This window comes from Drosophila kikkawai, chromosome 3R (genome assembly GCF_030179895.1).
Source record: "Drosophila kikkawai strain 14028-0561.14 chromosome 3R, DkikHiC1v2, whole genome shotgun sequence".
NCBI lineage: Eukaryota > Metazoa > Arthropoda > Insecta > Diptera > Drosophilidae > Drosophila > Drosophila kikkawai.
This window is the reverse complement of record NC_091731.1, coordinates 18,062,896-18,090,531: the sequence shown is the minus strand read 5'-3', so window position 1 is coordinate 18,090,531 and position 27,636 is coordinate 18,062,896. Positions and strand designations below refer to the sequence as shown.

Genomic DNA, 27,636 nt, shown 5'->3' with positions numbered 1-27,636 from the left:
ATGAAGGGAAATCAAAATAATTAAATAAAACAAATTAAATAGAGAAATATTAAATAAATTAAAGCACTTTAGTTGAATAAAATAAATATTTCTGGTTACATATTAGATAAACTTAATGAAAAGCTAATCAACTTAAACTAATTAAAATTAAATTAAGCTTACATTGTAGCTAATAAAATGATTAAAATAATTAAATTAACAATTTTACTAAAAATCTTTTGGCTGCCAATTTAAATAACCTGGTATTTTCAAATAAAAGTCATCGGCTTTCTTTATATTTGATTAATGAAGTTTTATTTATTTAGATTCGTTTCTATATAATTATAATTTAATGCTTGTTAAATCGATTGCTCGTGTACATATCATTCGTTATAAGACTCCCATTCCACCTCATTGATTCTGTTCCTTTTTTCTTTCTGTGTTCTTAATTTTGTGTGTTTTATGTTCAATTTATATTCTGTGATACAAAGCAAACTTTTGTTTCTCTAATTTCTTAAAATTCAGCTAGTATCTTGTGTGTTTCGTGTCTTTCTCTAGGTAAATACAATTTTAGTTTGAAATGAACTATAGGTTTGCACTCGAAGGAATTGTCCAATCAAAATAATTTAACCTACATAAATATACATTTCCGCTTTGGCAACCTAAAACTTGTTTTAAAATGTCTGTCGGAATTATACATAATTCCCACATTAAAATCGTTTGCTCCCTAACTAAAACCAGGTTCGACTTACTCCGAATATAAAAGGAGAAGCAAGAAGCAAGCCTTGTTCGCAACAACCAATTCTCAATTACACTATTAGCTAAACACAAATAGATATTTTGATTTGAATATTTTTGATCTGGATTAAATTAGTGAAATTTTTGTACGCTTTACGATCCTTATTTTGCCGTACCCCAAGCTCCTGCGACCCATCTTCCCTAACAACACTTAAATATCTCTTTTCCACGTATTGTAAACTTAAAGATCAAACATACATCAATCTATTCCATACAATTCTAGGTTCCCAATGGGGTTTTAAACTTAACAGGGTAATTATTAATTCCTTTTGCAAACGCCTCTTCTTACAATTTCATATATATAGATAATACTCTTGGCATAGGGCTTTCCATTACCGGATCTCGGATTTGGCACATTTATGTACTAGAACTAATGACTAACACTTGTTTGCGCTTGTGAGAATCGTAAGTTATAGTTAGTTTGCTAACTTGCACATATAAATTAAAATCTTACGGAGCTCAAGAACTGTATAAAATATACATGACTAGAAAACACCGCCATTGAGTAAATGCTTTTATTATACTGTGATAATGCCGAGTTCTGGTGGAGGAATACACATGCGGGGGTAAAATGGAACTAGAGGATCGTTCGTAAGGAACTCCCAATGATTTCTGGATAACTATTCAATCCCTACCCAATGGTCCTCCTTAGGTTAGTGCTTGAAAGCATTTTGGCTGATTTGTCAATTATTACCAGATTACTGAGATTACTAGACTTAGAGGGTCGATTTCGTACTTAAGTCTACGTAGGCATGCCTGGCTTTGACACTTGGATTGGAACTCAGCTGGATAGGATTAATAGACCTGCGCAACCAATACTGACACTGAACGTAATTGCGCGCAGAGTGCTTGGCAACTTGAATGAGTTGTATAATGTAATATAATTCATTTAATAACTGTTTTCTTAACTATCGTGTGTCGATTCGTGTTGTATTAGCTAAATAACAATTAAACAGTTTTATTCTTGTATCTGGTATTCCATTATTCGATGATTAAACAGTGCATTAAAATTTGTTCAACTCTTTTAACGTTTCCGCTCAATATATCCCATATATATATTTAAATGTTGAATTGATCTATAACATTGTCATATACGTAGATACCGCTTATAGGCAACACAATCTACACCGACCTACCACCACGTCGATTATTTATGGTATTTTTCTTATTTGATTTGTTATGTTTGGTAATGTTTGATTAAAATGTTTTATTTGAATTTGATTTGATTTTCGAACGCTTCAAGGAGAGAGTTATAATTGTCTAAATTGTCATTAGTTATGCAGCTTCTAAGATTCTTGGGTTTTATACTTTTGGTTTTTTGCTTGTCGTAAATCAGTCTCAATTACAAATAAGTTATAAGGTTATAAGTACTTGGATCGCGTGTAAAAATGGTAGAATTGTTCTAAAAACGTTTCCAAGGCAACGGAACAAATCAAAAGGCTGCATTCGATAAGCACATGCAAGGGGGTTTCCATTCATTTTCCCTAATAGTCCCCACTGGTCTACTGGTCACTTAATTCATCCGAATCGTGAAACTTGGGTGGCGGATCGACACGAATATCTAATCCGCAGGCATACCGCTCATACTCAATGGGTTCGGTTTCGTAGTCGGAGAGAAAGTCTGGATAGGGTAGCTCTTTCCGCACTTGGGCTCCTGCTGCTGGCTCTGGATCCTGCCCTGCTCCTCTGGGCACTACTCCCCTTCGTATAGTTCCAGACCCGGCTGCACCCGCTCCTCCGCCACCGAATCCACTGCAGCTATCCTCACTAGAGTTTGCCAGTTCATCGGACAGACCACCGCCGCGGGTCTCGTATTCGCTCTCCTCCGGATTGCAATAGCTTCGTCCGTGGTACGGCTGAACCGTTGGCGCTGCTGATGAACACCCTAAAGTGCCCGCCGCCATGGAATCTTCTCGTTTGAGTTGCCTTTTTTTGGTGCGTGCTGGCTTCACCGGCTGGCCCGTGGCCGGAGGCATGGGATGATTAGCAGCAGCTGGAACCTGCACCGCACTAGGACGCTCCGTTACTACAGATTGATGGTACATGGGCTTGGTGATGTGACCCAAGCGGTCGTATCGCGGAAATCCCATCTCGTCTACATTGTCGCTCATATCCAAACTTTCGAACTTTCCCCCATACTGAGGATAGTCATCGTACTCGTCGGTTTGTTCATGTTCCCTCTCCAGCTCCTCGTCGAACTCAAGGTACTGATCGTCCCGCTGGCAGGACGAGTACTCGGAACTCCCCGAATCCACCTCCGGTAGATATCCCTCTGAGCACTCTGAGCTTTCCGCTTGTTCTAAAAGAGCAGCAGCTGTCATGTTAGCCCTCATCCTCTTGGCGGGCAACTGACGCTTCTTGCGATAGCCCCTACTCCTCATCTTAGCCTCCTGACCACGGACATCCAGTGAGCTATCGGTATCATTGCCGCTGGGCGGGCTCTTCAACGAGGTGGCCATGGCTCCGGCACTCAGTTGGCTAGCCGTTTTCCTTGGCGGCTTCTGCACCAACTGATTGGGTGGCGACTCGGAACTTAGGCTGCTTGAGTAGTAAGGTGAACACCGAATCAACTTATCCGCCCGCTGCGGCATTTGTGGGGAATTCGGTCCCGTACTCTCGCTGTTCAGCGTGTTGGTAGTGGTGGTCGTGTTGGTGGCCGAGGACGTGGAGTGGGCATCTCGCTCCTCGTCAATCCGCATGGGCAGCTCCTGTGATGATTGCTGTGACTTGCTGAGCATGTGTTCGTGGAAGGAGCTCGACTGACGGAGCTGCTTGCTGGTGGTCTTAAACTCGCGGATCTGGGTCTTGGACATGGTCCTGTCATCATAACTGTGGTGCTTAGCGAGCGGCTTGGGTGGTGGAGCGACAACATCGCCGGGCAAATCGCTTGGCGTCACAATTGGCGGGACAGTGGGCACAGGTGGTGGAGGAGGTTTCGCAACTGCTACTGGTGGAGGCGCTTTCTTGGCCTTTGCATCCTCTTCAGCTTCGGCAGCTGCAGCCGCTTGTTCGGCCAGTCCAGGTTGCTTCATCTTGTTGAGCAAGGCCTGCATGATGGGTCGCGTAACCGCTGGCTTTGGGGCTGTGGGCGGTTGTGGTGCTCTTGGCTTCTGGCGCACCAGCTGCGGCTGCTGGGTTTGTATCTGACTGGAGGTGGGCGGCGGGACCTGCATTGATGGAGCCCCTCCATGGAGCGGTACAAACTCTTGACTCTGGTAGCGCTCAGTCAGCTTCTCGGTGTGCGCATACAAACGCTCGACGAACGGCGACTCCGACTCTGAGCAAATCTCCTGGCTTTGGTACAGCTTGGACATCATTTCCAAAGAACGACGCTTGCGCGCAGCTGCACTGGTCTCTGGACCCATTGGGGTATCCATGGGCTCTTGGCCGTTTCTTGCCTGATTGCCGTTGCTGCCGCTTCTACGATGGACCTGTGGCAGGGAGCAGCGCTTCTCCTCGCTGGGAGAGCTCAGACTAGCTTTGCTTCCCACACGTGTCTGCTTTAGAGGATGATACTCGCCGGGGGTAACACCGACCAGGGTGCGACTGCTGGAAGTGGACCACTCGCTAATCGTATGAGCCATTTCGGTGAGGGTTAAAGTAGTGTCATCGCTTCGAGTGGCCGAGGTGGGTTCACTTAGCTTGTCTGTTTCCGAGTTGGATAGAATGTCATAACGTAGCCCATCTGAGGAACCATTGTCTCCACTAAATTTGTGGGAGAAGCTACTTCCCCCGCTTTGCTCGTTCAAGCTCTCCGCCGATTTATTGATCGAACTTATGCTCGATTTCGTTTGATTGGACTTCTCGCTTTTGGCACAGGAATGAGTAGACACGGCGGAAAGGCTGTCTGATCCGGACAGATTTGCATATTGGCGAACGGTGTTGGTACCTGTTGACCATTCCGAAATGCTAAGCCCTATGGAGGTGTCTTCAGAGTGGGAGCTATGAGTGCACTTCTTTTGCTGCAGTCCACCCATCCTTACTGTGCCGTCAAGATCAGTGCCAAGGGAACTGGTTTCCTCCTCGGAGTGACTGGAGTGACTGCACTTTTTGCAGCTTGCTCCGCCGCCTCCGCTACTTAAACGCGCCTCGTAATTCCTCCGGACGGTTGTTTGATCCTCCAAATATGTGGTGCTGCCCGACAAGATATCATCAATGGAAGTGTCCGAGTTGTTGGAGCCCCTCGATAGCTTTCTTAGCTGCGCATCCGGGGACAGTTGTACTTTAATAGTGCCTGGCATAAAGACGTCATCGCTGGAGAACAGTTCATCCTCTGATAGGGGACTTCTAGGAGCTGGCGATCTTGTGGGCTGGGCAACAATAACTTCCGAGCTCGAGTTCTTCCGCTGAACCCTAGCGGTGGCCTGTGTGGATGAGGTGGTGCAGCTCACGTTGAGAGATGATGAGAGACAGGAGGCCGCACTCAAGGTGGAACTAAGGCAGCTAACTGTATCCGGCTGCAGTTGCTCGCTGCCAAAGTCATTGTCATCGAATGCCGCCGACATGAGATAGGCGGTGTCCTCGTAAGGCAGTACTTTGGCAACTTCCGGCGGCCCAACTGAAGTTTCCTCGTCTAAAACCACCTTATCAGCACTTTGGGCTTCATTTGCATAGTAGGTCTCAATACTCTCCACAATGATGGGAGCTCCGACAGCACTGGAAGGCGGCGATGGCCAATCTATCGAGTCCTGCGACTGCTGAAAGGACAAGCTTGCCTTCCAACAGAAGGACTTGGGCACAGGCTTGTCTAAATCCGGCATACCGTACATCGAGTCGGCTGGCTTCACTGGTACATGATCGAAGGGAATTTCTGGGAGTGGCCAGTCCTCCGAGTCCTGGCTTCCCGCATTCGACAGACACATAAGGGTGTGCCGATCCACATCGTCCGCCTGAAGTTCATCGACATGGGTCACCGAGAAGCGTCCTGTGACTAAGGTTGGTGATTTCGGTTCGTTTAGACTCCCCAAGCTAGAAAGACGATCGCCGGTGGCCGAGTCACATGGAATCTCCGGCATTTCGGCCGAGGTGCGCCGATCTGCATCGGAAATATAGGCCAAGTTAGTATTGCTTCGGGAATCAGAACTGAGGCTGGGCTGGTGGTCAGTGGAGCCCACAGATTCGTCGCGCATGCTAACCGAATGCGTGGAGGCCTTGCTCACATCGTCCTCCATGCTGGACTTTTCGGAGGCAGTGCTGCGCTCCGAGATTCTTGAGAGGGTTCGGCCTAAGGTGAAGCCAGTGGTGTAGCCAATAATGTCCGTGGGATTCACTCCGATCCCGCCAAGACTACTAGTCATTGCTGGGTAACCGAAAGTAGCTGGGAAATCATTAAGCTCATCTTGGTAGCTGGCATCGCTGGCGTCCTTTTGCTCATCTGGGGAGACCTCCTTTACATCGCTGTCAGAGGAGTCGCGCAGAGGATTCTGGGCATCGTACCTTTCGTACCCACCATCCGTTTCTACATGGTGCCATGGGTCATCTGTGCTGGAGCTGTTGGAACTTTCGATGGGAAACGGACGCCAGGTGCTTTGCTGCTCCTTCTGGGCCAGATCACCTGGGCCACGCCTCTGAGCCGCTCCCAATGAGCCAGAGCTACTTTCCGTCTCGAAGGAACCTCGCGATTCGACGCTCAGAGATCCCTTGGAGTCGAAACTAGACTTTGACTCCTGTGAGCTGCGATCACTGCCAGATTTGCCCGGCTCCGCTCGAGTTACCGACAGTTTCTTTCCTGTATTGGCCCTTGCTGGTTTCTCAATCCTCGGGGGTTTTCGAGACCCACCCGAGCTGGACTCGCTATCCTCGGTCCGCGCTCCGCCCCGATCTAAGATCTTAGCAATGCGTTCCTCGATCGGATCCAGATATGATTCAGTGCTGGTTCCAAGGTCAATTGGGCTCTGCTTCTCGAGGGTCGGTGTGCTGGGCTTTTTTCCCATTAAAACTTTTGGCTCATTAGTTGGCGTCTGTTCATTGGATCCCGTGGGTGTGATGTCATCTTTGCTTACGTCCAATTGCAGCATCCGCTGCTTCAGTTCCTGACACTTTCTAGCCTCCTCATTGCCAAAGTCCTGAGAAATTCCCAAGGGCCTGGCAATAGAGCAGCTCACGCTGGACTCCTCCTCCATTGAGCTCTTCTCCTTGCCCACGGAGAGGCTCCAGTCTTGTTGTCTTTGCGGGCTTGTATCCTTTTCTCCGCTGGTCCACGAATCGGAGCTCTTGGAACGATCACTTTGCTTGTCAAGACTATGTTTTTTCTTGCTGCTGTCCGAGGATCCGGTGTACTTTTCGAAGGTTTCCAGCACAGATTTCTCAATTTGCGGACTCGCGTTGGGTGGTGTCACCAATATATTCAGTTCAGAGGTAGGAGTGGCACAGTTAGAGTACTCTAGTGGATTGGCATCCTCTAAAGTGGCCTGCGTCTCCAGGACATTACGATCTGGCTCCAGAGTACGCGGTTCATTATCGGAGGTATCCGAACCAATGAACTCGTCACATTCCACGGTAATCCAGGAGCCCGTTTCATCGCTGCGGCTGCGATCCAGGCTTAATCGATTTGTATCTGGCCTTCCAACCCTTAGATGTCGCCTCTCCAATGAATTGTCGTCCTCCTCGATAGATGGCTCCTCACACTCGATGGTCGGCACCCTATGTGGATAGCCCTCGGCTCCAGCTCCAGTTCCTGGGATAGGAGACTTGCTGGCCGGCGAATGACTATCGTCGGCAGAGACAAAAGAATCGAGACTTTCGGCAGTGGACGGCTTTCGGCTAAATGCACCTTCACTGTCCCTGGCATCTTCAGAGGGTAAAGAACGCTTGAGAATCTCCAGGGAGCGACGCTCCGAGATCACCGCCTGCATGTCGATATCCTCCTGGAGAGGCTAAAAAGAAGTGCAAATAAATACCACAGAAAATCAATAAATTGAATAAAGTTTTATATGTTTTTGGGGCTTACCTCTGGGACCTGATATTGGTGGGCAAACATACGGCGATCACCAATAGCACTTCTGGCCACTGGTGCTGGCTTATCCTCACTCTTTTTAGCAGCCTCTGACGCTTGCCTTTTATCATCGAGGCTCCGTGCCTTGACATCTGGACCGAGATAGTGATGTTCGGCTGGCCTCTCCAGACTACTTGACTTTCCATCGATTTTCTTGTGGACGACGCTTCCCTCGATCTTCTGCTTCATCTCCTGTGCCTTGGCGATCTTCTTTGGTGATTTAATGAGCATATCCTCTGGAACGTCCGACTTCTCGGAGTCCTCAAAGGATTTATTGCGATCTTCGAAGCTGCGGTTCGCTTTGTCCAATTTATCAGGGCTGCGACCTTCGTCAAAGCTACGGCTAAATTTCACTAATGAATTGTCCAGCTTTCTTGGACTTTTAGCAATTAGCACATGATCCTCGGCCTTTGATTTAAACTCTGTTTCAATGATTATCTTGTCGCCGTCGGTTTTTACTAGTATTTTGTCCTCGGGAGCAGGGAAAGCTGGCATTGTGTCCTTTACAGGACTCAACATGGTGATGGTCTGCTTCATTGCAGATTCGTACAGCTTCTGTTGGCGTTCCTTGCGCTTGGCAATATCTGCCTCTGTCTCTTCTTGGGATTTACTCTTGTCCTTGCTTAAGCGGCGCATTTCAATAGACCTGGGACGTTCCTTTGGACTCGACTTTTTGCTGCCGCGTCCATCCCGGGCTTTTATATCATCAGCGCTGGTGCGTCGCGACTCCGGACGACTCCTGGACAGGGATTTTCCCTTGTAAGGCTCCGATGTTTTAAGTTTTCCTTTACCCGTGCTCTCAATGCTGCTGGCTCTTGAGACACCCGGAGAAGTTTTACGGGAACTGTTGGCTGAGCTATATGGGGACCAATCGGTGAACCGATACTTTGGTATGTTGAGAATGAGATGATCACCACTTCTTAGCTTCATCTTTGACTTTTTCTTGTCCTTGATCTTGACACCCTGCAGGGCGATCTTCTCAATGTAACGCAATTGGTTAAGCAGCTGTGCCTCTTCGCTATCGATAGTTATCGCACTTAGCAGTGAATCCTTTCCATTGGTTTGATAACTGCTCTGAGTGGGAATAGAGCCTGCGCAGGAGTGAATGCTATCGGCCGTATCATCATCCTGAGCAGCAGCTTGATTGGCCCGCTCCAGTGATTTTTCCTCAAGAATCTCGGCTTCTTCCTCGAAGCCGACGGTGTCGTCCTTGGAGGAGAAAGCGTTCATGGGTGGCAATCGGTGCAGCGATATTACTGGGGTGTCCAGGCTTTTGGTTCGTCTCTCTGTGGTTGGCGACTGTTGCTGAGTTGCCTTCTGCCGCTGCAATGACACTGAGCCTTCAGAGAGATTAAGACGGGCATGAGCGAATAGAATCGGAGCATGTCCCTTTGAACGCATTACTATTGAAGAGTCGATGATCTCCTCAATCAGCTTCACCTTTGACTTGGCACCGCTGGCGGTCTGCTTTTTCAGAGTATAATCAATATCAGAGCCAGTAATTCTCTCTTCATGACAAGTCTCGTAAATATCATCGTTGCTACGGAAGAACTCGGCGTGCTCTAAAATCGGCGAGGGTATGTTCTCATTTCGCTGATAGTCATTCGTACACTCGTCCATGCGTCCACGCATGGGCACATGTGGTTCATCCTCCGACGAGGGTATCGAAATGGATCGCTCTGAGATTCGTCTTAGTTCAGTGGCATTTGCATACTGTGGGTCCAACTTTTGGGTATGATAGCGACTTTCCAGATCCGCCAGACGTCTGCATTGAGGGGGAGATCCCTCAATCTCTGTAGAGCTCATTGTTTGACCACGACCCCAGGCAGCTGAGATGAGGCGACTCTGCTCAATCCTAAGGATCGACTCGATCTCCTTGCGAGACTGCGGTGGTGAGAACTCGAGACGATCAGGTATAGCCTCTGCTGAACCAAATACGTCGTCTGAGTCGAGGCTCTCGTCATCAGAAGAGAATGAGGTGATCCTGGTTTTGCCCTTCTTTGATTTTCCAGCAGACTTAGTTTTGGGAATAACTCGCGGCTTATTGGCTTTTCGGGCATTGGCCTGCAGCTCTTTGCGAAGACTCTGGATAAGCTCCATCTGCTTCTGCTCCAGCTTCTGCTGCTGCATGCTCTCCGTCCGCGAACTAGTGGCCGAATCGCTCTCTATTTGGCTGAGTTTTTTGTTTAGCTTTTCCAGAGTTGAGGCATCCATCTGTTTGGTAATGTCCCGCTTCGGCGAGGAAAGCTGAATTGTAGGTATGGTCTTGTCGATTTCAAGTGTTATAGGGTCCACTTTGGAGAGGTCAATGTTTTGGGTGAAAAGGAACTCCTTCGTCTCCACAGGCAAAAGGCTATCAAGAATGTCAGGAAGAAAGTCGGCAGCCCCAACTCCAGGCAGTCCTCCACTAGCTTTTGGCGACTTTGGCGATTTGGGAGATTTCGGTGATTTTGGTGACTTTGGAGACTTTGGTGACTTTGGTTTAGTATGCTTTTTCTCACTGGGCGAGGGTGCTGTACCGTTCATTATGTGGCGTTTATGAAGGACGTATGGAATGTCCTCCTTTAGGACTTTTGTGAACCGCCTTTCGTAATCCCTAAAGAAGCTCTTTGGAAGTTCAAAGCCAGTCTTTGGCAACTCTTGAGCGGCTTGCGGAGCAGGAGTTCCGTCGTAGCATTTCGGAATCTCAAAGTTACCATGTGCCTTACAAAGTGGCGGAGCACTTGGTATTTGCTTGTAGATGTAGTCCTCGTCACTGGAGTTCGAGTCAGCGGGGGTTAGATCAATGGACTTCTGGTGCATAAGGACATGACGCCGAGAATTACTGCCCAAACGAGAGCGATTAGCCAGGGAATTGGGATCGCTCTTAGTGCGCTCCACCGTAGCATGAGAAGTGTAATTCATAGGCACCATTATTGGATTGTACTCCTCAAAGTGTGTCTTGGCCATTAGTTCTTCTTTTCGTGTAATTTTCTGATGAGCCATTAGCCGTGCCTGTTGCTTTTCAAACTCGGACACAAGCTCTGGAGTTAGTGGATACTCAGGACTCTGCTTACTCTTCTCGTCCTTGGGCTGTTGGCCCTCCCATTGCTTTGTGTACTTTTGGATGCACTCTATGCGATCTTGGTCGAAACTGAAAATATTTTCGCTGTCCGACCGTCGACGGAAGGCCGAAATCTTGCAGGACTGGGAATTACCCCGTTTCATGGGAGCCATCTGGTCTAGGGAGTCTCCGGTTTGGATATCCTTCTCCCGACATCGTTTTCCGGAAGCTGGTGTCGAAACGGACTCGGGCGACTTACTGCCGAAGGACTTGGCATTCCGCTCGATCTCCACATTTTGCAAACTAATCGAATGCACCTTCGAGGTCTTGTGGTTCTTGTTACTGGGGAACGTGGAGTATGTGTCCCGACTGTCGTAGAATGAACTATTTGCAGTGGAGCTATGAGTGTCCGAAAGCAAGCAATCGTGGCTCTTTACCTTCGGCCGGGAGTACAGGCCCTCTGGGGGTGGCTCAACGCCTGTCTCGACTGCATCGTAATAATCGCTCTTTGAATCTTGACTGGATTGGGCAAATTTTTCGTAGAGCTCCTTTTTGGTAAACTGTTTGACCTTCTTGCCGGTGGTTGTAGGCATCTCGTAGTTGCGTCCGAAGCAATCACCGACAAGCGACTCTTTTGAGTCCTGACTAGAGGCCACCGATGTCTTGCTCTTGGTTGTCTCTCTCGATTTCTTGCTGTCCGTGTGGTACAGACTGTCGCGTGACTTTTTGCTAGAGTCGGAGCTGCGCGAGATCTTTGTTTCGAAGAGCTCACTTTGGCTTTCTTGGCTTGAGGTGCGTGTTAGGGCCTCCTGAATCTTCTTGTAAAAGTTGCCGTCCGACTTGACCGACAGTTTCTCGCGTGGCAAATACCGCGGATCCTCTGCGTCCCAGATTTCGTTCATGATGTCTGCCGCCGACTTCGACTTGACGTCGATGGCCGATCGATACTTCTGCTGATGACCCTCCGACACTGACTCGTCATCGCTGGGTATGTAGTTGCCCGAGTCTAGCGAGCAGGAGCGTAGGTGATCCTCGGAGCGACCTCGTCCCCCAAAGAAGTCAATGTCATACTTCTCCAGGAGTTCGTAGCTGTCCTGCGAGATGTCATCTTGTGAACCCGAGTAGTCCAGGTGCTGGCCATGATGACGCCTGTGCTCTTGGGTGTTGTACGTGCTCCCTGGGTAACTGGATGAGTACACCTTGCTTTGCGGCAATGGGGAGAAATCCTGGTTGGCATCGATCGAGTGGTTCTTTGTCACATACAACGAATGGCGTGAATCATCGTAACGAGTTACCGGAGAATCGATACGGTTGGAGGATAAAAATTCCTTGTCAAAGGCCGTCATCGGTTTAGGTAGCTCCCGATCGTAGTAAGTGCTGCTGTACCGCTCGAATAGGTCTTTGCAAGAGCTGCTCTTTAGCCAGGATTCCCGTTCAACCTGGTCGTAGATATTCTCACCGTCTTCTTCCTCGTCCTCCTCCTCATCATCCATGTAGTGAGCTGCTGCTTGTTCGGGTTTCACAAACTGAGTCGTAGAATAGAGATTGCCCGAGGTGGCCATCTGGTACTCAAGTTTTTCCGTAGATGAAGATAGGCGCGTGGGCGGTAGATTACCCACCGAATGGTGCGTAATGTAATGGCTGTCGTATGAGTCCACTGAATCCACTCCAGATAGTTCCGAGTTGCGGGGAAGTGAATGGGTGTGTCGGGAACTCTGTGAGTCCATCGACGGCGTCAGGTAATTCTCCGATTGAGCCAGCTTTGTTCGCTCTCCTTGGCCATACCGCTTAGTCCCGAAGCCAGTGCCAAAGTACGAAGAAGACGAGGACTCTGAGGGGTGATTGAGATCGTTATGATACTGATAGTTTCCGCTGTTGTAGGCCCGTTCCTGGACAGCAGCTGCATAGGCTGACGTACTGGGCTGCTGCAAGAGAGCAGGCACATGGCCAAGTCCCATTTGCTTAGCTCTCGTATACTGAAGTATGGACTGGTCGATGAACTCATCGCTGAAGTGCTTCTCGCGGGTTTTTGACTTGGCCTTGCGATTAACCGTGGCATATATGTCGTTTCTGTCATTGAGATTTAAATGTTCGCTATTGGATATCTTGTGCTCCTGGTGGGCAGCGCTGTGAAAGTCCGGGTACTTGTAGTGGCCCATGTCGTTGATGTCGGTGTAGATTATGTTGTCCGTTTCCGTTTCGGTCGAGTTGGCATTGGCGTTATTTAGCATGCACTGCTTAGACATCGAATAACTGGTACTGCTATAATGGACTGGGGTGACAGTTTGCGACTGGGACTCCTGTGACCGAAGCTGCGGACGATGGGCATTGGCCAAGGCCGAGGCCGAGACCGATGCTGCCGCCGCTGAGGCTGCCCCCATAGTCTCCCGATTGATGGTAGATGCCGTCAAGTCCGAATCCGCTTCCTCCTCGACTAATTCCTCCTCCTCCTCCTCCCCCATAGCCTCCCCCTCCTCCTCCGTGTCCGCAGGTCCCGGCTCCTCCGCCTCCGCCTCCTCCTCCAACTCCATGGAGCTGTTGAGATCCACCGAACGAACCACTGTGCTGGTGTTGTGCATAGTGTTGTTGTTGTTGGTGCTGCTGCTGTGCGTGTTGATGCTGATGAGCTGCGGCGACGCAGGGACATACGCTTGGGATCCCACTGAGACTCGACGAGGGGTGCTGTTGCTGTACAAGTGGGACAAGTGGCTCAGACCTGAACGCGCACCGGATATAAATAATTCGAATTTAAGCAATTATCAGCCGGTGCATTATTTGATTATTATTGAAACACAAACGCAAAGGAAACCGAAATCATATCGAACGTAACTGATCAAGATCATCAAAACAAACACACCAAGTACTGAAAATTAAAATATTAGGTTAGGAAATTCCCAATTTTTACTGGGTTTACGCTGTAGGGATTGAAATAAATCTAATCCTAATTAATGAGATAATTTCGTTATTTATAAAAAAAAACCATATAAACTATTAAGTCTAGGTTAAACTTAATCACATAAGATATAATAAACGTAAATTAGAAGAAGGTTTATGTATAATTATTAATAGATATTAAAAATTATGTAAACGGTAATATATTTTAATATATTAAATAAGAAAGGAAGGTAACTGCACTTTTCAATTTGACAAACTGTTCCAAGAAAGTCAAAATTTGAATAATTTCAATGAAATTAAAGTATAACCAGACAAGACTATAAACAGACATTCAATAAAAAGATTATATTTATATATTAAATTATTACTAAAAATATCTTAATTGTACAAAAATTATATTAAGCATCTTGATGAAATTGGTAACATAATAGTTAAAAAACATAATGGAAGACTCACCTAAATTGTGATCGCCTGGATGCACACGAGCCTGATCGGGAGCGCGCTGTTGGTGGCTGCTGCTGTGGCTGGGCGAAGTCCACGACTGCGGACCCTGAGGTGAAAGCGAGCGGTTCGAATTCATTTGGTCCATAGCCACTGCCGAGTGGTGTTGCCGTTCCGCCGCCGAGCATGCCGCTTCCTCCTGGGAGGTTGGCGAGTCCGCTGCATAGTTCTTCGTCTGATAGATCTCCACCTGGGCTGCTGTGACCTATCGGAAATAGTTTAGAAGTGTTATTTTGATATAGGCACTTAAAAGAAAACAACAACTCACTTGAGAACGCATGTGGTCGATAGGATTGTCGCGTCGGCGATCCAAGGTATCCGCTGCCTTCTTCGTCAGAGAAGGGGTCATCGAGTCGCTGCATTGATTGCGATAGTCCCATGCCGCTGCAGGATGCATTCGGGAGGCAATGCGAAATTAAAAGCATAAAACCATTACAAATCATAGCGCATACACTACTTGGAGAGACTAGCAATAACTCGACTCGACTAGACATTCATTCCCATTCATTCATCATCGTCAGCTAGCAAATGAAGCTCGATAACTCAAAATCAAATCAAGACGAACGAACCAAATGAAATCGAATCGAATGCACATATTCATCATAAATGGGTAACGAAATAAAATACAAACCAGTGTCAATTGGGAGTAGGGGATTGGCTGAAATGCTGGAATTCACATACGTATGCGATTGACTTCGGCTACTAGCATTCAGTGGCCCTTGCCGGAATGACTGAGACCTGCAGCAAAAGAAAAGACAAGAGGATACCACGTTTTATATTTTCACATGCTCATTTTTTTGTTTTTTTTTTTCATTTTTTATTTTTGTTTATTAAGTGTTTTTATTTATTTTAGTTTTGGGTTTGTCTCTTAGGATTTAGTTCAGCGTTAGCTTTAGGGTTTAGTTTAGTTTTAGAGAGTTTAGTTAGTTTAGCACAGTTGAGTTTTGAGTTTTCCATTTGGATTTTCAATACGGATCTTTGCTTAAGATAGCGAAGTCATTTCAGAAGAAAGTATAACGAAAGGAAACATAAAGTGTAATAGTTGTAAAAGTTGGTTAGTAAACAACTAGAAAACAATGAATATAACACAACAAATATCCATTATCATAGTCAACTAAAGGGGGCGTGGACTTATGAAACGGATTCTCCCAAAACATTTACATATAAATGTTATTTGGGGCTTGAAATGGTAGGTTGCTTCGAATGCTTCATATTACTAGTTCTATGGGGAGTTCTAGTCTATAACTATACATTTAGTGGGAGCAATTAGAAGGGTTAACTAACGTGAGATTAGCTGGCTTACAGTCTATGCGGAACACACACAAAGAACATACGATAAAAGCAACTTTTTGGGTAAATTACCATTTAATGATTATTTTTAAGTATAACTCTTAAGTGCAAGGCAAACCAGGGATGAGATATGCATGTCCCCTCAAACGATGATTCGCAATGATTTAAATATATTTATGAAAGTCACAGCGGGGTAGGGTGCTTCAGATGAATGGTAAAACACAAATCAGAACGCTATCGAGTATGTTACACATAAAGGTTGGTTGGCCAATTGGATTGTTGTTAATTCTACTTTAATTTATGTATTTTTTTTTTTTTTACATTAACAAAAGTAAAAAAAGAAGAACAATCAAACGCTCTCATATGTACACGCACCCACGTTGGTTAGTGAGAAAAATCATTAAAGGAAATCTAAAAATGTATATAATTTTAAATCATTAGTGATAAAAAATGGTTGTCATTATTTGCTGTACATTTGACTAGATTAATTTTTTTTTCTTGTAATTTTTATTTAAGGATTTTTAGTTTTTGTGCTTTTCTTTGTTGTTTCAGTTACTGTTTTGTACCAATTGGTTTTTAACATCCTCTTCTCTTTTCTAAGGCGCTTCACCTCTACCGTGTCATGGTTATTTTCTGTTAGCATGTTGTGTGTTTTTTGGGATATTTGTTTCAGTTGGGTTGGGTAGTACGTAAGTATAAAAAAGTTTCTTTGAAAATAAACAACAAAATGGAAAATGTGTAAAGAAACAACGATCAAACAAACGAGTCGAGTTAGATGAAAACGAAGAATTGATGCTTGGCAATGAAGGCTGATGAATAAATATTATTTGTATTTGCTTAAAAATATTAATATATGAATATATAATATATTTTATATGAATTTCTCACAATATAACTTAATTTGATTTTAGTTTCAGTTAAGGAAATACAAGCTGCAAAAGCAAAAGCCTTATAAGTTCCTTTTCCAAACAACAAAAGTAAGTAAAATGAAAAATTCCGAGGGAAATCCATAAAACTTTTTTGAGAGAAAATTTGTATTACTAAAAAATAAACACGAGTATTGGTAAAAGCATTTAATTTCTGTTTAAATCTCGGATTATACAAAGAAGCAATTTTTGCATAATCCGCTACTAACCTTTGGAAGTTTTGACGTTTCACATAATTCTCGCGGACAAACTCAATAATCTGCTTCTGCGTTTTGCCGCTATAGCTGGAATATGAAGAAAAAGCATCAAGTAAGTAAATTAAATAAGGTTAAAAACTTATAAGATTACCGGAATGAGCTGCCACGCGACAGTACACGGGTTTTGCGCCTCGGCGTATTTTGCACGGTCGTGCAGCGAAAGAATCCATGGTTCTCTACGCATTTCTTCCAGAAGTTTTTGCACTCATTGCGACCCTCGAAGAAGAACTCTACGGTGTCTTTGTAATAGCCCTAAAAGAAAATATTATCGTAAGTTTCTTACTCATCTTACTGTGTATTCAGTAGTCTCTTACGTAGCCCTCGGGATGCAGTTTGACCAGAAAGCGCTTGCGCTTGAAGGAAATCTTGCGTATCTTGGCCCAGGAGAAGGTATTGATACGCGTGATGTTTTGGAAGACTGTGATGCCCATATGGGCAACAGCTAGATTCAGCGGCACTCCCTCTACATCCTTGGCTGGGTGCATCTTCATGCCATAAAGCTCACACCGTCGTGCCGTCTCCAAGAGGTTAAGGTCTGCCTCTGCCGGTGATTGGCCACTGAATAAACAAGGAAATAAATAAAATAATAAGGATTTAGGCGCTAAGTAACACAACGATTCACTTACACATGCTTCTTGTGGTTCTCCATGATCTTGCGCTGCATGGTGGCATCCTGGTGTGGCACAAACCGATACGACGACAGATACGTGTGGTCAGGATAATCCTCGGGCACAAAGTCACCACAAGAGGCCTGCACAATGTAACTGGCCATCAGTGCAGCCGTATTGTCGTTACACTGCAAACTGCCAGTGGCCAAATCTCGTTTGATTTGCAGGCAAAATAGATATCTAGAATGGAATAAAATATATTTATTGAAATAATATATAACGATTGTTAGGGTCATGCACTAACCTTGTATACTCCTCTTCCAGCTGGGCCGGATCCGGTGTATAAAACTTAATGCAAAAGCGCAGCACTGGATCGATGAGTGAGAGGCCCACCTGGCGATTCATCGGCTTCTCTAGATCCAGCCAGTATTTGGTGTGTGTGGATACCTCCTGGTATTCCAAGCCGAAGTAATCGGCCTCAAGTAAATTGAGCTGCCGACAAACTTGCTCGAATAGGACACGTCCCAGGGCTTTAGCCTAAAAAAAAATATTTGGAATAAATTAATAAGGAAAGGGCAGCGAAATGATTATCTTTGGGTAACACGGTGGAGTCAAAAATAACACTTTTCTTGCTATCTTTTTGTTTCTAACTACTTAAAAACATAACACTAGTCGTGGCTTAATTCTTGAAATCTTAATACATACAATAAACTGACTCTAAAAACTTTCAACAATAAATAGACTTTAGTTCTTAAGCAGTTTTCCAAGGCCATTTCAGTAATTATATAAACTTGGCTTTTTAAGGCCCAAATAAATTGCACTTCCAATTGGGGCATTGGGGCGTCCTTATAATAAAATAGTGTGGTTTACGGTGAAGGAGAGGGAAACGCTAAGTTCTTAAGAAAAGTCCGAGATGCTCTTAAGATGTCCGAACTTGTTGAGCTCGTTAAAATCTAATCCAGCGTGCAGTTTTGCAGCTCATCCCGGATGACGCCACACGCCAAATGCTTTGTGGGCGTTGCGTCTGATTGCATTTGAATAAATTTCAATTGAGTTGACGCCCGGTCTCTAACTAAACTAGGCCAGTTTGTCTCGGGCTGCAATTAAGTTATATAAAAATTCAGTTTCACTGGCAAAGTGAGCGAAAACTAAGAGGGAAATTCTATAAATCAAAGATGTTTTGGGTCACTTTGGAAAATGATAGGGGAATTCAAAAATATTTACAAATTTGTAAGCAATCAAAATAAATGTTGTTGTTTGTTTGCAATTATGTAATGACACACATTCAGAGCTTAAACTTAATAAATGTCTTCAGTTGCTAATCTTAGACCTTGTCGATACTAACAGGATAACAAATTACTTAAATGGAATCATCATCATTGTAAGCCACTCCTAAATGGCTTTCAACAATTAGCAAATTAGTCAAACAAATATTAATGGCCCAGAAGATTCCGAAAACCTATTAAATCCGGCACACACGACCCTAGGAATCGCACCTATTACGATTTCAATTCAATTTGCTAATCCCGACAGGCCGCATGTGTGTTTCTGCTCCTTGCTCCTCCTGGCATATATTAATTTGGGATCAAGGAGTAGTCCCTGCCAGATGTTTCAGCATTTGGCAAATACAGGGATTCGCATCGCGGCAGCAACCAATCAGGCAGAGTGCTTTGTCATTTCGATTCTGTTGCCAGCCCCATAAAAGCGGGCAACAATCTATCAGGGTGTGAAATGTTTCGCAAGGCGTGCCAAAATGTTATTAAACCCCTCCGTGTGTGATATTTGAATATTTTATGCCCCAAATTGTATGTAAGCTGCGATCTAAAAAGCAAAGGATTCGTTGGCTGTCATCCAAAATTTTTTTGCGGCTTTTCAACGCATAAATCGAATAAAATTGGGCGTGGCTGGACAGCAGCGTAAATAAAGATAAAGGGTCTTGGCCGATAAAAACGAGCCGTATGCCGATGTTTTCAGTTTCCGTTGAAAATTCGATAGCCAAGATAAACATAAACAAAAACAATCAGAGCAACAGAGGAAACTTTTCAAGCATTGGATATGAAATTACTCTGGTATCGTAATATATCTATTCAAAATAGGAAACCGTATTAAAAAAAACGTATCTACAATTTAGTTAGGTTAATTTATTTCAATGGTAATAAAAACACATACGAAAAATATAATGCGAAACCAAAAACCCAAAACCACATGACGTATTTCCGAGAAAATTAAACCTCAAAGATCAACAAGAACGAAATTGATGCCCCACCATAGCAGCCACAATTAAATTTTCATTTAATTTTCGCAATCAGAACTCGACCAAGTCCCCGGTGGCAAAACCCAATGAAAACTTTGTTTCATCCCTGTTAATGCAATTTTCATCACTTGCCTCTAGTCACAAATGCAATTTGCAGGCTCAAAAAGAATGGGAAAAATAGAAATATATAGAATTGCAAAATTTTCCCAACTAATTGTCAACCAAAATGTGATTTACACAATTTTTGAAACAATTGTTGTCCCCATTCTAGGATACTTTAATTAATTTGGCAAACAAGAGGGGCATAAGAGAGAGAGAGGCGAGATGGATGTGGGCCCAGAATTCTCCAGGGAATGTCCTGCTTTCTCTCCTTTTTGTCGCGACTGCATCGCCATTGTTTGCTGTTTTTCCAGCCAGGAGCCAGGAGCCACAATGAGGCTACGGCCACGCCCAAGCTCTGACATTTTCCTGGCCCTAGCACAGGGGCATACACGCATATATATGAATGTAGGCTGGCCATTCATTGGGAACGGCTTGATGCCACAGCCATTTATCTTTTTAGGCCAATTCTCGGATCTTCTCCAACTACAAAACAAACCAATTAACTTTGGCGACTTCTGCAGGCGGCGAGAACGGAAATGGCAAAACGACAGGAAGCTTTTCAATGCAAACAACCCACTTTACCCTTTTTCCAACCTCCCCCAAGCGCAGCTGTGAAAAGTTGGCCCACAATTGTCGGTTGTTCAATTTGTCGTCATCAAGAGACGAACGCGGCACAAGAGCATTAGCCATTGCATAAAAGCCACCTGCAGGCAGGTGTTGTATCTACACTATACAAATTTTGAGAAACTTAGAAAAACTAAGATTTTGTAGTAAATCTTGATTTCTCAAAAAAATGTGTAAATAGAAATTAATTGCTTTTTTTAACCACCTATAAATTTTAAAAATATTATAAAAAACATTTTTATAATCGTATTAAATAGTCACTTGTTCTATGTTAAAAAACATACATTTTACTTTCACATTTAAAAATTTTTCTATACATTTAAGGGGGGACATCTGAGTAACTGGCCAAAAAAAAACCGATTTTCAAGAATTTTTTTTGGCCAAATGAAAAAGCAAATCGAAAAATTTTTAATTAGGTTTGATAATGTTATATGTGAAGTACAAAATACATTTTTTTGGAATAAATCGAAAACAAAATGGCGGCTGTGCAGCATTTCTTCGTAGGCCCTATTTTTTTGAAAGGGGTCCATGGCCGGAAACCTAACGTCCTTAATTTTTGATCAAGAACAAAAAATCAAATTTAGTTATATTCTTTATCTCAACCGCTATCGACACACGTAGGATTTTTTCGATATTTTGATTTTTAGCAAAATGGTGAGTGATTAAATAAAATTTTCAATTTTCATGAGAAAAAAACGTCACAAAATTGTTGATAAAAAAAAGTAAGCAAAAAAAAAAAAAATCCTACGTGTGTCGATAGCCATAGGTATTTTGAATATACTGTCAAAATTTCAGATCGATCGGTTAAGATTTGTTCGAGTTAGGTTTCCGGCCAACTCAAAAAAAGTGGCGTTTAAAGTTTTAAAATCGTATATGATTACATGTGAGGCATCGCCGCAGAATGGAAAATTTCGACACTTAGAAACTTTTGCCGGACTCTATCTTTAGATATGTTATTTTTAAGACCCTAAAGTATTTTTTAAGCAAAAAAAAAAATTTCAATTTTGAAAAAAAGGTACTCAGATGTCCCCCCTTAAAGATCGTTCCCAAGGCAGTCATTTGATATATAGGGTGGAAATTCCTTCACTGCGTTTTGTACTTCAGACTAAAATTATAATACCCCGCAAGGGTATAATAACGTACTATAAAAAGCTTATAGCTGAACTCGAACTTATAAATTCTATATAAAAAATTCTATAAGCTAGAACCTATATTTATAGTGTAGAAAAAGTGTTGGCAGGAGGAAGGTACTACAACAAAAAGACGATGAAGGGGCACGTATGCGGGTGTCTGCTCTCATCTCGTTCCACATACATTGTCCTTGCCTATCGAATGGCCTCAGTTAACCCCATTGGTATAGATGCCAAATCTGCGGGTTGGCCTAGACTCCCAACTATTGGCAAACTTTGCACAGAAAAGTTAAGAATTTCGCAAAAGGAGAGTTTAATAACTCAAGTTTCTAAAGCAATATGTTTGACAAAGGGGAAATTGTTTCTAGGGTCTTTGCAGGAAATCGCATATAAAGTTATTTGCTGTGGTAAAGGAAGCGCCTGTTGTGACACTTTTAATAGTGATAAACGACATAGAAGTTTGTTGAAGTTAGTAGAATTGTTCGTTAATTAAACAGAATAGAATTTCGAGTAGACTAATCGGCAGAAAATAGTAACTTTCTATGGACTTGAAAATAATTTAAAATTTATTCATGTAATCTCGAATTGTTTAACGATAAAAAATAAATAATATTAAAAAATACAGAACAATTTTTCAGTTTTATTGACCTTGAGTTTGATATAAACAGCTTTTTTGATTTATTCAACGTTTTTTTTTTTATTAATGTGCCCTTTTCGCATTCCCCTCTCCAACTTGTATAATCTATAAAACCCATAAATACTTTTTGTTGGCGTCATGACTTTATACAGGTCCAAAATGGACTTCCATTATTCTGCATTATCAGCAAAATTCGCTCAACACATCGAGATAAGCTTTTAATATTGTTGGTGCTCAAGGAAAAACGCACAAAGGCAAAACCCACAAATATAAATAAAAACATTTTTGTTTGATAAATAAATGAAATGGCGTCAACATCGAAATTCTCGAGAGTAGCATAAAAGCCAAAACATTCCCAACCGAGACCAAAAGCATAGATTTGCTAAGTGCACCGCCAACTGCTCTACATTCTCCGGGCTCTCTGGGCCAGAAAAATATTTCAATGCAAGCATTTCGGCAGGTGAAATTCTTCTTCGGCAGGCTTCACATATGAGAGATTTGGCTAGAAATTCCATTCGTTTTGGTCAGGACGTGGCCGCAAGCCACAGCCTTTACCACATCCTCGTCAGTTTCATGTCGTTCCACATTCTCATTGCCATTCACAACCGTATTATCGTTTACAAGCCACAAAATCCATTAGAAGCCTTGATTAATAATGCAGTTGACCGACCATGCAACAATATTCGTTTCTAGTCAGGGTCCAGCACACAAGCATGGAGACTAGCAAAAGCAGTCCTGTTGTTGGTAAAACGAATCTAAAGAGGGTTGGGTGCCGCCACAAGGCTTCTATTTTTAAAAAATGCAACCATGTCAATATATAGTACGAGTGTGTTACGTATACGCAGCGCTATAAGAGAATTTCTGTGCGCAGCAAAAATTGTAACATGATTGAATTTTTAATGTGGCAAGGAAAATGCGATACTGCTAAAGGTAGACTTTTGGTATACTCTATATTCACCAAAACTAAAATTTAAACTTAAAAATAGGACAATAAATGACTATAGAGCTTCTGCATTATTGAATCCAAATTTTACGAGAAATAATAAACCCAATTGCTTGCTTTTTTCATACTTAAACTCTTTAAGCCTTTGAAAATCCAACATTTAGAACACTCAACGAGTAAACGAAAAGCATCAGAACTTCCACAACATCATGTTTTGGGATAAACTGTCGAGTTTGCCTTGGGCAAATGCAAAAGGGAAAAATGCCACCAGAGGAACGCAGACAGAGAGTGGCATAAACTCGCATAAAAATAGTTTTGTGCGGAGCACTTTACAACATTTAGCAAGCCGGGGTACCGCCTCAAGTGCCACTGGTTCACGAAAAGGTCAGGCCAGAGACCCAACAACAAAGACTACGACAATACCCGGTAGCTATTGCTAAACCCAACTCCCCAGTCTAAAACCACAACCCCCAACCCACTCCACTGGCAACCCTAACCGAAAACCACCCAAACAATGGAATCCATTTTGTTGCTGCCCTGAAACATTTCCACTTCTCGTGGCTCTCTTGCTCGCCTGTTGAAGCCTTTGAAATGTGTCTACCGTTTTGGTAGGCTGGAAGTTACACTCAAAAAGCTTAGTTTAAAAACATATAAGTGGTTGCAAAATTAAAAACGTGATGTTGCTTTGATTGAGAATTTAACTGCCTTTAAAATGGTCCGTTTCTATTTGAATCTTTCATCTACTGAACGATTTAACTGAAAGATATTTACTAAATAGCAATTTATTTCAAATTTATCTCAACATAATATGCTTAGTTTAAAAATACATATGACTTTCTATTGAAATATTCATAAAATTGTTCACATTAGTCATTTAATATTAAGTAATCTCTATTAATTTTAAATGTGGATTGACTGACGCAGTAACTTAAAAGTTGTATACTTGTAGCATCAGGATAACTCAAATTTTTTTAAAAGACAAATTCTGCTGTGATTTTGTAGTGTACGCTTTTGGGCGTGGCCACTTAGTAGGCTGAGGCTAATGTTGCCAGGAAGTGGCGCAAGGAACACGAACTACATGAACATGCCGAGCATACTACGAAAAAATCCATTAACCAACACAGGGTTCAAAACAACAGGGCAAAGACGAAGTCCTACAACAGGCAGTAAAACAAGAGGAAGCTAAAGAAGTAAGCCAAGAGTATTTTTAGGCCAATTCAGTTTGAATTAATGCGATTTGCGGTCAACACTCAGACATGAACAGCAGCAATAGACAACAGTTCGTAGACCCCAGTGCAGCATCCAACCAAAATAAAAAAACACCCCACGAAATCTATGCCAAGCTGTTGAGTTGGCCATGTTTTATTTGGAGAGTGGATGGGGAGCGGGATCCATGGACCAGAGAACGGATGTACTGCATCTGCACTGTACCACTCCCCCTGCCCACTATCGCTGTTGATTTCAGCCTGTGTGCCAGGGGAAACGCAGTGAAAGAATTTCCGTTTGCTGGCCCCATGCCAAACAAACCGAGTGCCACGCCTACCGAAAACTTAAGACCTCTTGTCGCATATATCCCTACGCCCTCCCTTCTCCTTTCCGACCTTTTGCTCCGGCTGTTTTGAGTCTACATTTAATTAAAAGTAGCTTCTCATATATTTTTCCATTTGCACGTGAAATGGTTTGGTTCGAGGCAGTGCTCCACATGCATACGAAGTTGTGTACACATTGGAGATTATGCATTTATGCAATTCTTATTTAACGAATGACTTCCGTTTCAGCAGGTGCTTCCTGGGAAGGGATCTTCAAAATGGAGCTGGGTGCCAGAAAATGCATAGGTTTAGGGAATTTTTGTTTAATTTATTTTAAATTTATTTATTTTTATACATTTACTACAACCTTGTTCTGAAATAAAAATAATTCAGGTTGTATTAAAAGTCATTCCAATTTTATAATTTTATATGCTTTGGAAATCTTTTCCTATTGTTGTCTAGAAAATTTGCGTTACATCAACGCCTTGAGAATCAATTAATCTAGCCTAGTAGTCGATACTAATCCGCCCTTGAAAATTCTAGTGTACTTTAATTAAAATATGGGAATTCGTACAGCCATACCAAGATCATACTAAAGGTAAACAATTATTGGAAAAGTTGCTGATAAATGGAGGGTTTCAACATTTCATTTCAACGCTGAATGAAGTAAATACTAAAACTATATTCCAATGGCCAATGGACTTTAAGAGAACATCTCCCTTAAGGGCTTCAAACCAATCGTTTTGGTTCTTAAATTAAATCTTACCTGGACTTGGAACATGGTAATAGAATCGTCTAGCATCTGAATACGAACGGTCAGCTTCTTTCCGCCACGGTGTCTGGGCGTTGAAGGCGTGCCATCTACTCCTGATGGAGTACTGAGTGAGTGAGTCATACGGCCGCCGGGCAGACCTCCACCGCCGCCGCCGGTGGCCAGGTCATAGTGACGCCCGCCTCCTCCGCCGCCGGCGGATCGCGTTGCTGTGCCCATGTCGGCCAAGGACATCTTGTAGACGAGAATCTTGGTTGGGACTTGCTAAGGATCTGGAATAGATCGATCTAGCTCCTGTCTTGTAGCTCTGTTGTCTTCGTTGAGGCTTGTGTTAAATGCTTTAACTTGGAATGGTCTGGGTTCGTTTCGTTTTCTCGTTAATTGAATTGCTCAGCTGTTTCGTTTATTTCCCCTATTGTCTGTGCGAGTGCTTAATTCAATTTCAATTCGTTGCCAGAAAAGAACAATAACGAAAACTGGAAGCTGCAACTCCACACACGCACGTACGCACATGTGTTTCACATTTGCTCCGATGGCTCCTAGGTTCCAATCGTTCCTCTTGAGTTCCTAAGTCGGATCTTGAGCGCTTCTGGCATATTTCCCACTGGTTTGGCTAAATTTATTTGTTCAGTTTTGAAATTTTGCTGGGCACATTAACATTAACAACAAGCATGTGTGGCATTCGGTTTCCTCATCATAGTTCCTTTGGTTTTGGCATCGTTTTCCTAAAAAAGAAGAGTAAGAAAACTCCATGTTAGGCATAATCATAAGTGCTTACAAAATTAATGGATGGGAAATATTGGGATGAACTTGTGAACTAGAATATAAGTGTTTTTAAGTTACTTGTAAATCAAAAGTAGTTCAAGAAGACGGTGTTTCCAAAATTTGTTTTATTGACGATGTAACCAAAACGTTTTAAATTAAATAAGCCTGAGAAAAAAGCACACAATTGCTGTTAATATATACTATTTTGCATATGAGGATACTGACAAAAAAAGACTAGATTGACTCGGCTGTGGATACTAATCAAGACCAGGGTGGAATATACTCCTTCATTACGTTGCGTAACATTAACCCATAACATTCTGGTGTATTCCCACCACCTCCTTAGAAATCAAAATCAATGGCGCATAGCAACCAAGACATTTATCGGGCACTTTGAAACTATTCTTCAGACTTGAAATAATAAATGACACAATAGCAGTGGGCGGCAATCCCTGTCTTTCTCTCCATTAAAAATTAAAGCCCAAACAATGACCCAAATAAATGACTGACTGACTGGAAATTATTTAAACCATTATAAACTCATAAAAAATCGAAGCCGAAAGCGACTAACATTGGGAAATGGGAGGAAGAAATTAGTGAGGCACCTGTGAAAATAAATAAGCTTATCAAAATCGACCCACGGGATATAAACAAGAGAAATGTCTTTTGGGGGAAAAGGCGGCAAATCAAATGGGACTACTTTTCTGCTTCTTATTTCTGGGTTGCCGCTTGTCTTGGCCGATCAAGTTTGACGGGCCCCAGGCCCCGAAAAGCCAACCCACGTGGATAGCCCACGCTCAAAACAACAACAAAAAAATAAAAGAAGTAAAACTCCAAAGCTTGAAGTCATCGCCAACCTACATCGAAATAAATAGAAAGAGAAAAAAAGAAGTTTGGCGCCAATTATGCTGTGGGCAGGCCATAGAAGATAGGCAGAAAAAATAATAATAAAATATGAACAAAATTATGAAGAGACTGCCGTCCGCAAAGAAGCATTTATTTATGTCTTGGCTCGTAAATTTGAATACGAACGTGGCCGGCTGGCTGTCAATTTGCGAGATACAGGATGCCAGCCCCATCCATGAGGTTGAATGGGGCGTGAAATGTGTGAATTTACGATGCGATACGAGTCTCTTGTATGCATATAGGCAGGTTGAAGGAGACACTATAAAGCATATGCCTTGGCTTGATAACGATACCCGACAGCGTTCAATGAACCGCAGACTTTTCGGGCAGTCCGCCCATTGCTGTAACTTAACTATATCTTTTTTTCTCTATGAACCCTTTCTCATATGTTATGTGTTTGTGCCATGTCTAAAAACTGAAGCAGTTTGTTTGGCTTCACGGTTTGCATAAGTCACGTTTTGTCATAAATATCTCAAATGATTAGCATGTGCTCATAAAGAACATTGTGTATACATGCTTACGAAAGAAATGCATGTTTGTGAGCCATTTGTCTTTGCTAATTGTGTAATGATTAATGGTACCGTGCCGAAGGGCTTCCAGATAAATTTGTACTAGAAAAAAATATAAATTAATATTTCAAGCATGAAATGTCCTAAGAATGCAAGACAACTATATTATATTTT

The 27,636-nt window shown here is 43.1% G+C and overlaps 1 protein-coding gene across 3 annotated transcripts in view; it reads right to left on the bottom strand.

Annotated features, from left to right (window-relative positions):
- Cdep (Chondrocyte-derived ezrin-like domain containing protein) overlaps positions 1 to 27,636 on the bottom strand; it is a 36,785-nt gene that overhangs the window by 2,631 nt on the left and 6,518 nt on the right. The window contains exons 2-12 of one of the 3 annotated variants that reach the window (XM_017175703.3): positions 25,277 to 26,007; positions 17,596 to 17,828; positions 17,310 to 17,531; positions 16,998 to 17,241; positions 16,775 to 16,935; positions 16,636 to 16,710; positions 14,842 to 14,948; positions 14,479 to 14,594; positions 14,166 to 14,415; positions 7,727 to 13,530; positions 288 to 7,652 (exon numbers count right to left, since the gene is read on the bottom strand). In XM_017175703.3, coding sequence (XP_017031192.1) covers positions 2,280 to 7,652; positions 7,727 to 13,530; positions 14,166 to 14,415; positions 14,479 to 14,594; positions 14,842 to 14,948; positions 16,636 to 16,710; positions 16,775 to 16,935; positions 16,998 to 17,241; positions 17,310 to 17,531; positions 17,596 to 17,828; positions 25,277 to 25,516 — 12,825 coding nt within the window. In that variant the 5' untranslated portion in view covers positions 25,517 to 26,007 and the 3' untranslated portion in view covers positions 288 to 2,279. Of the gene's footprint in view, positions 1 to 287; positions 7,653 to 7,726; positions 13,531 to 14,165; positions 14,416 to 14,478; positions 14,595 to 14,841; positions 14,949 to 16,635; positions 16,711 to 16,774; positions 16,936 to 16,997; positions 17,242 to 17,309; positions 17,532 to 17,595; positions 17,829 to 25,276; positions 26,008 to 27,636 lie in introns of those variants that run through there. The other 2 variants (XM_017175701.2, XM_070286279.1) reach the window with 2 other exon arrangements.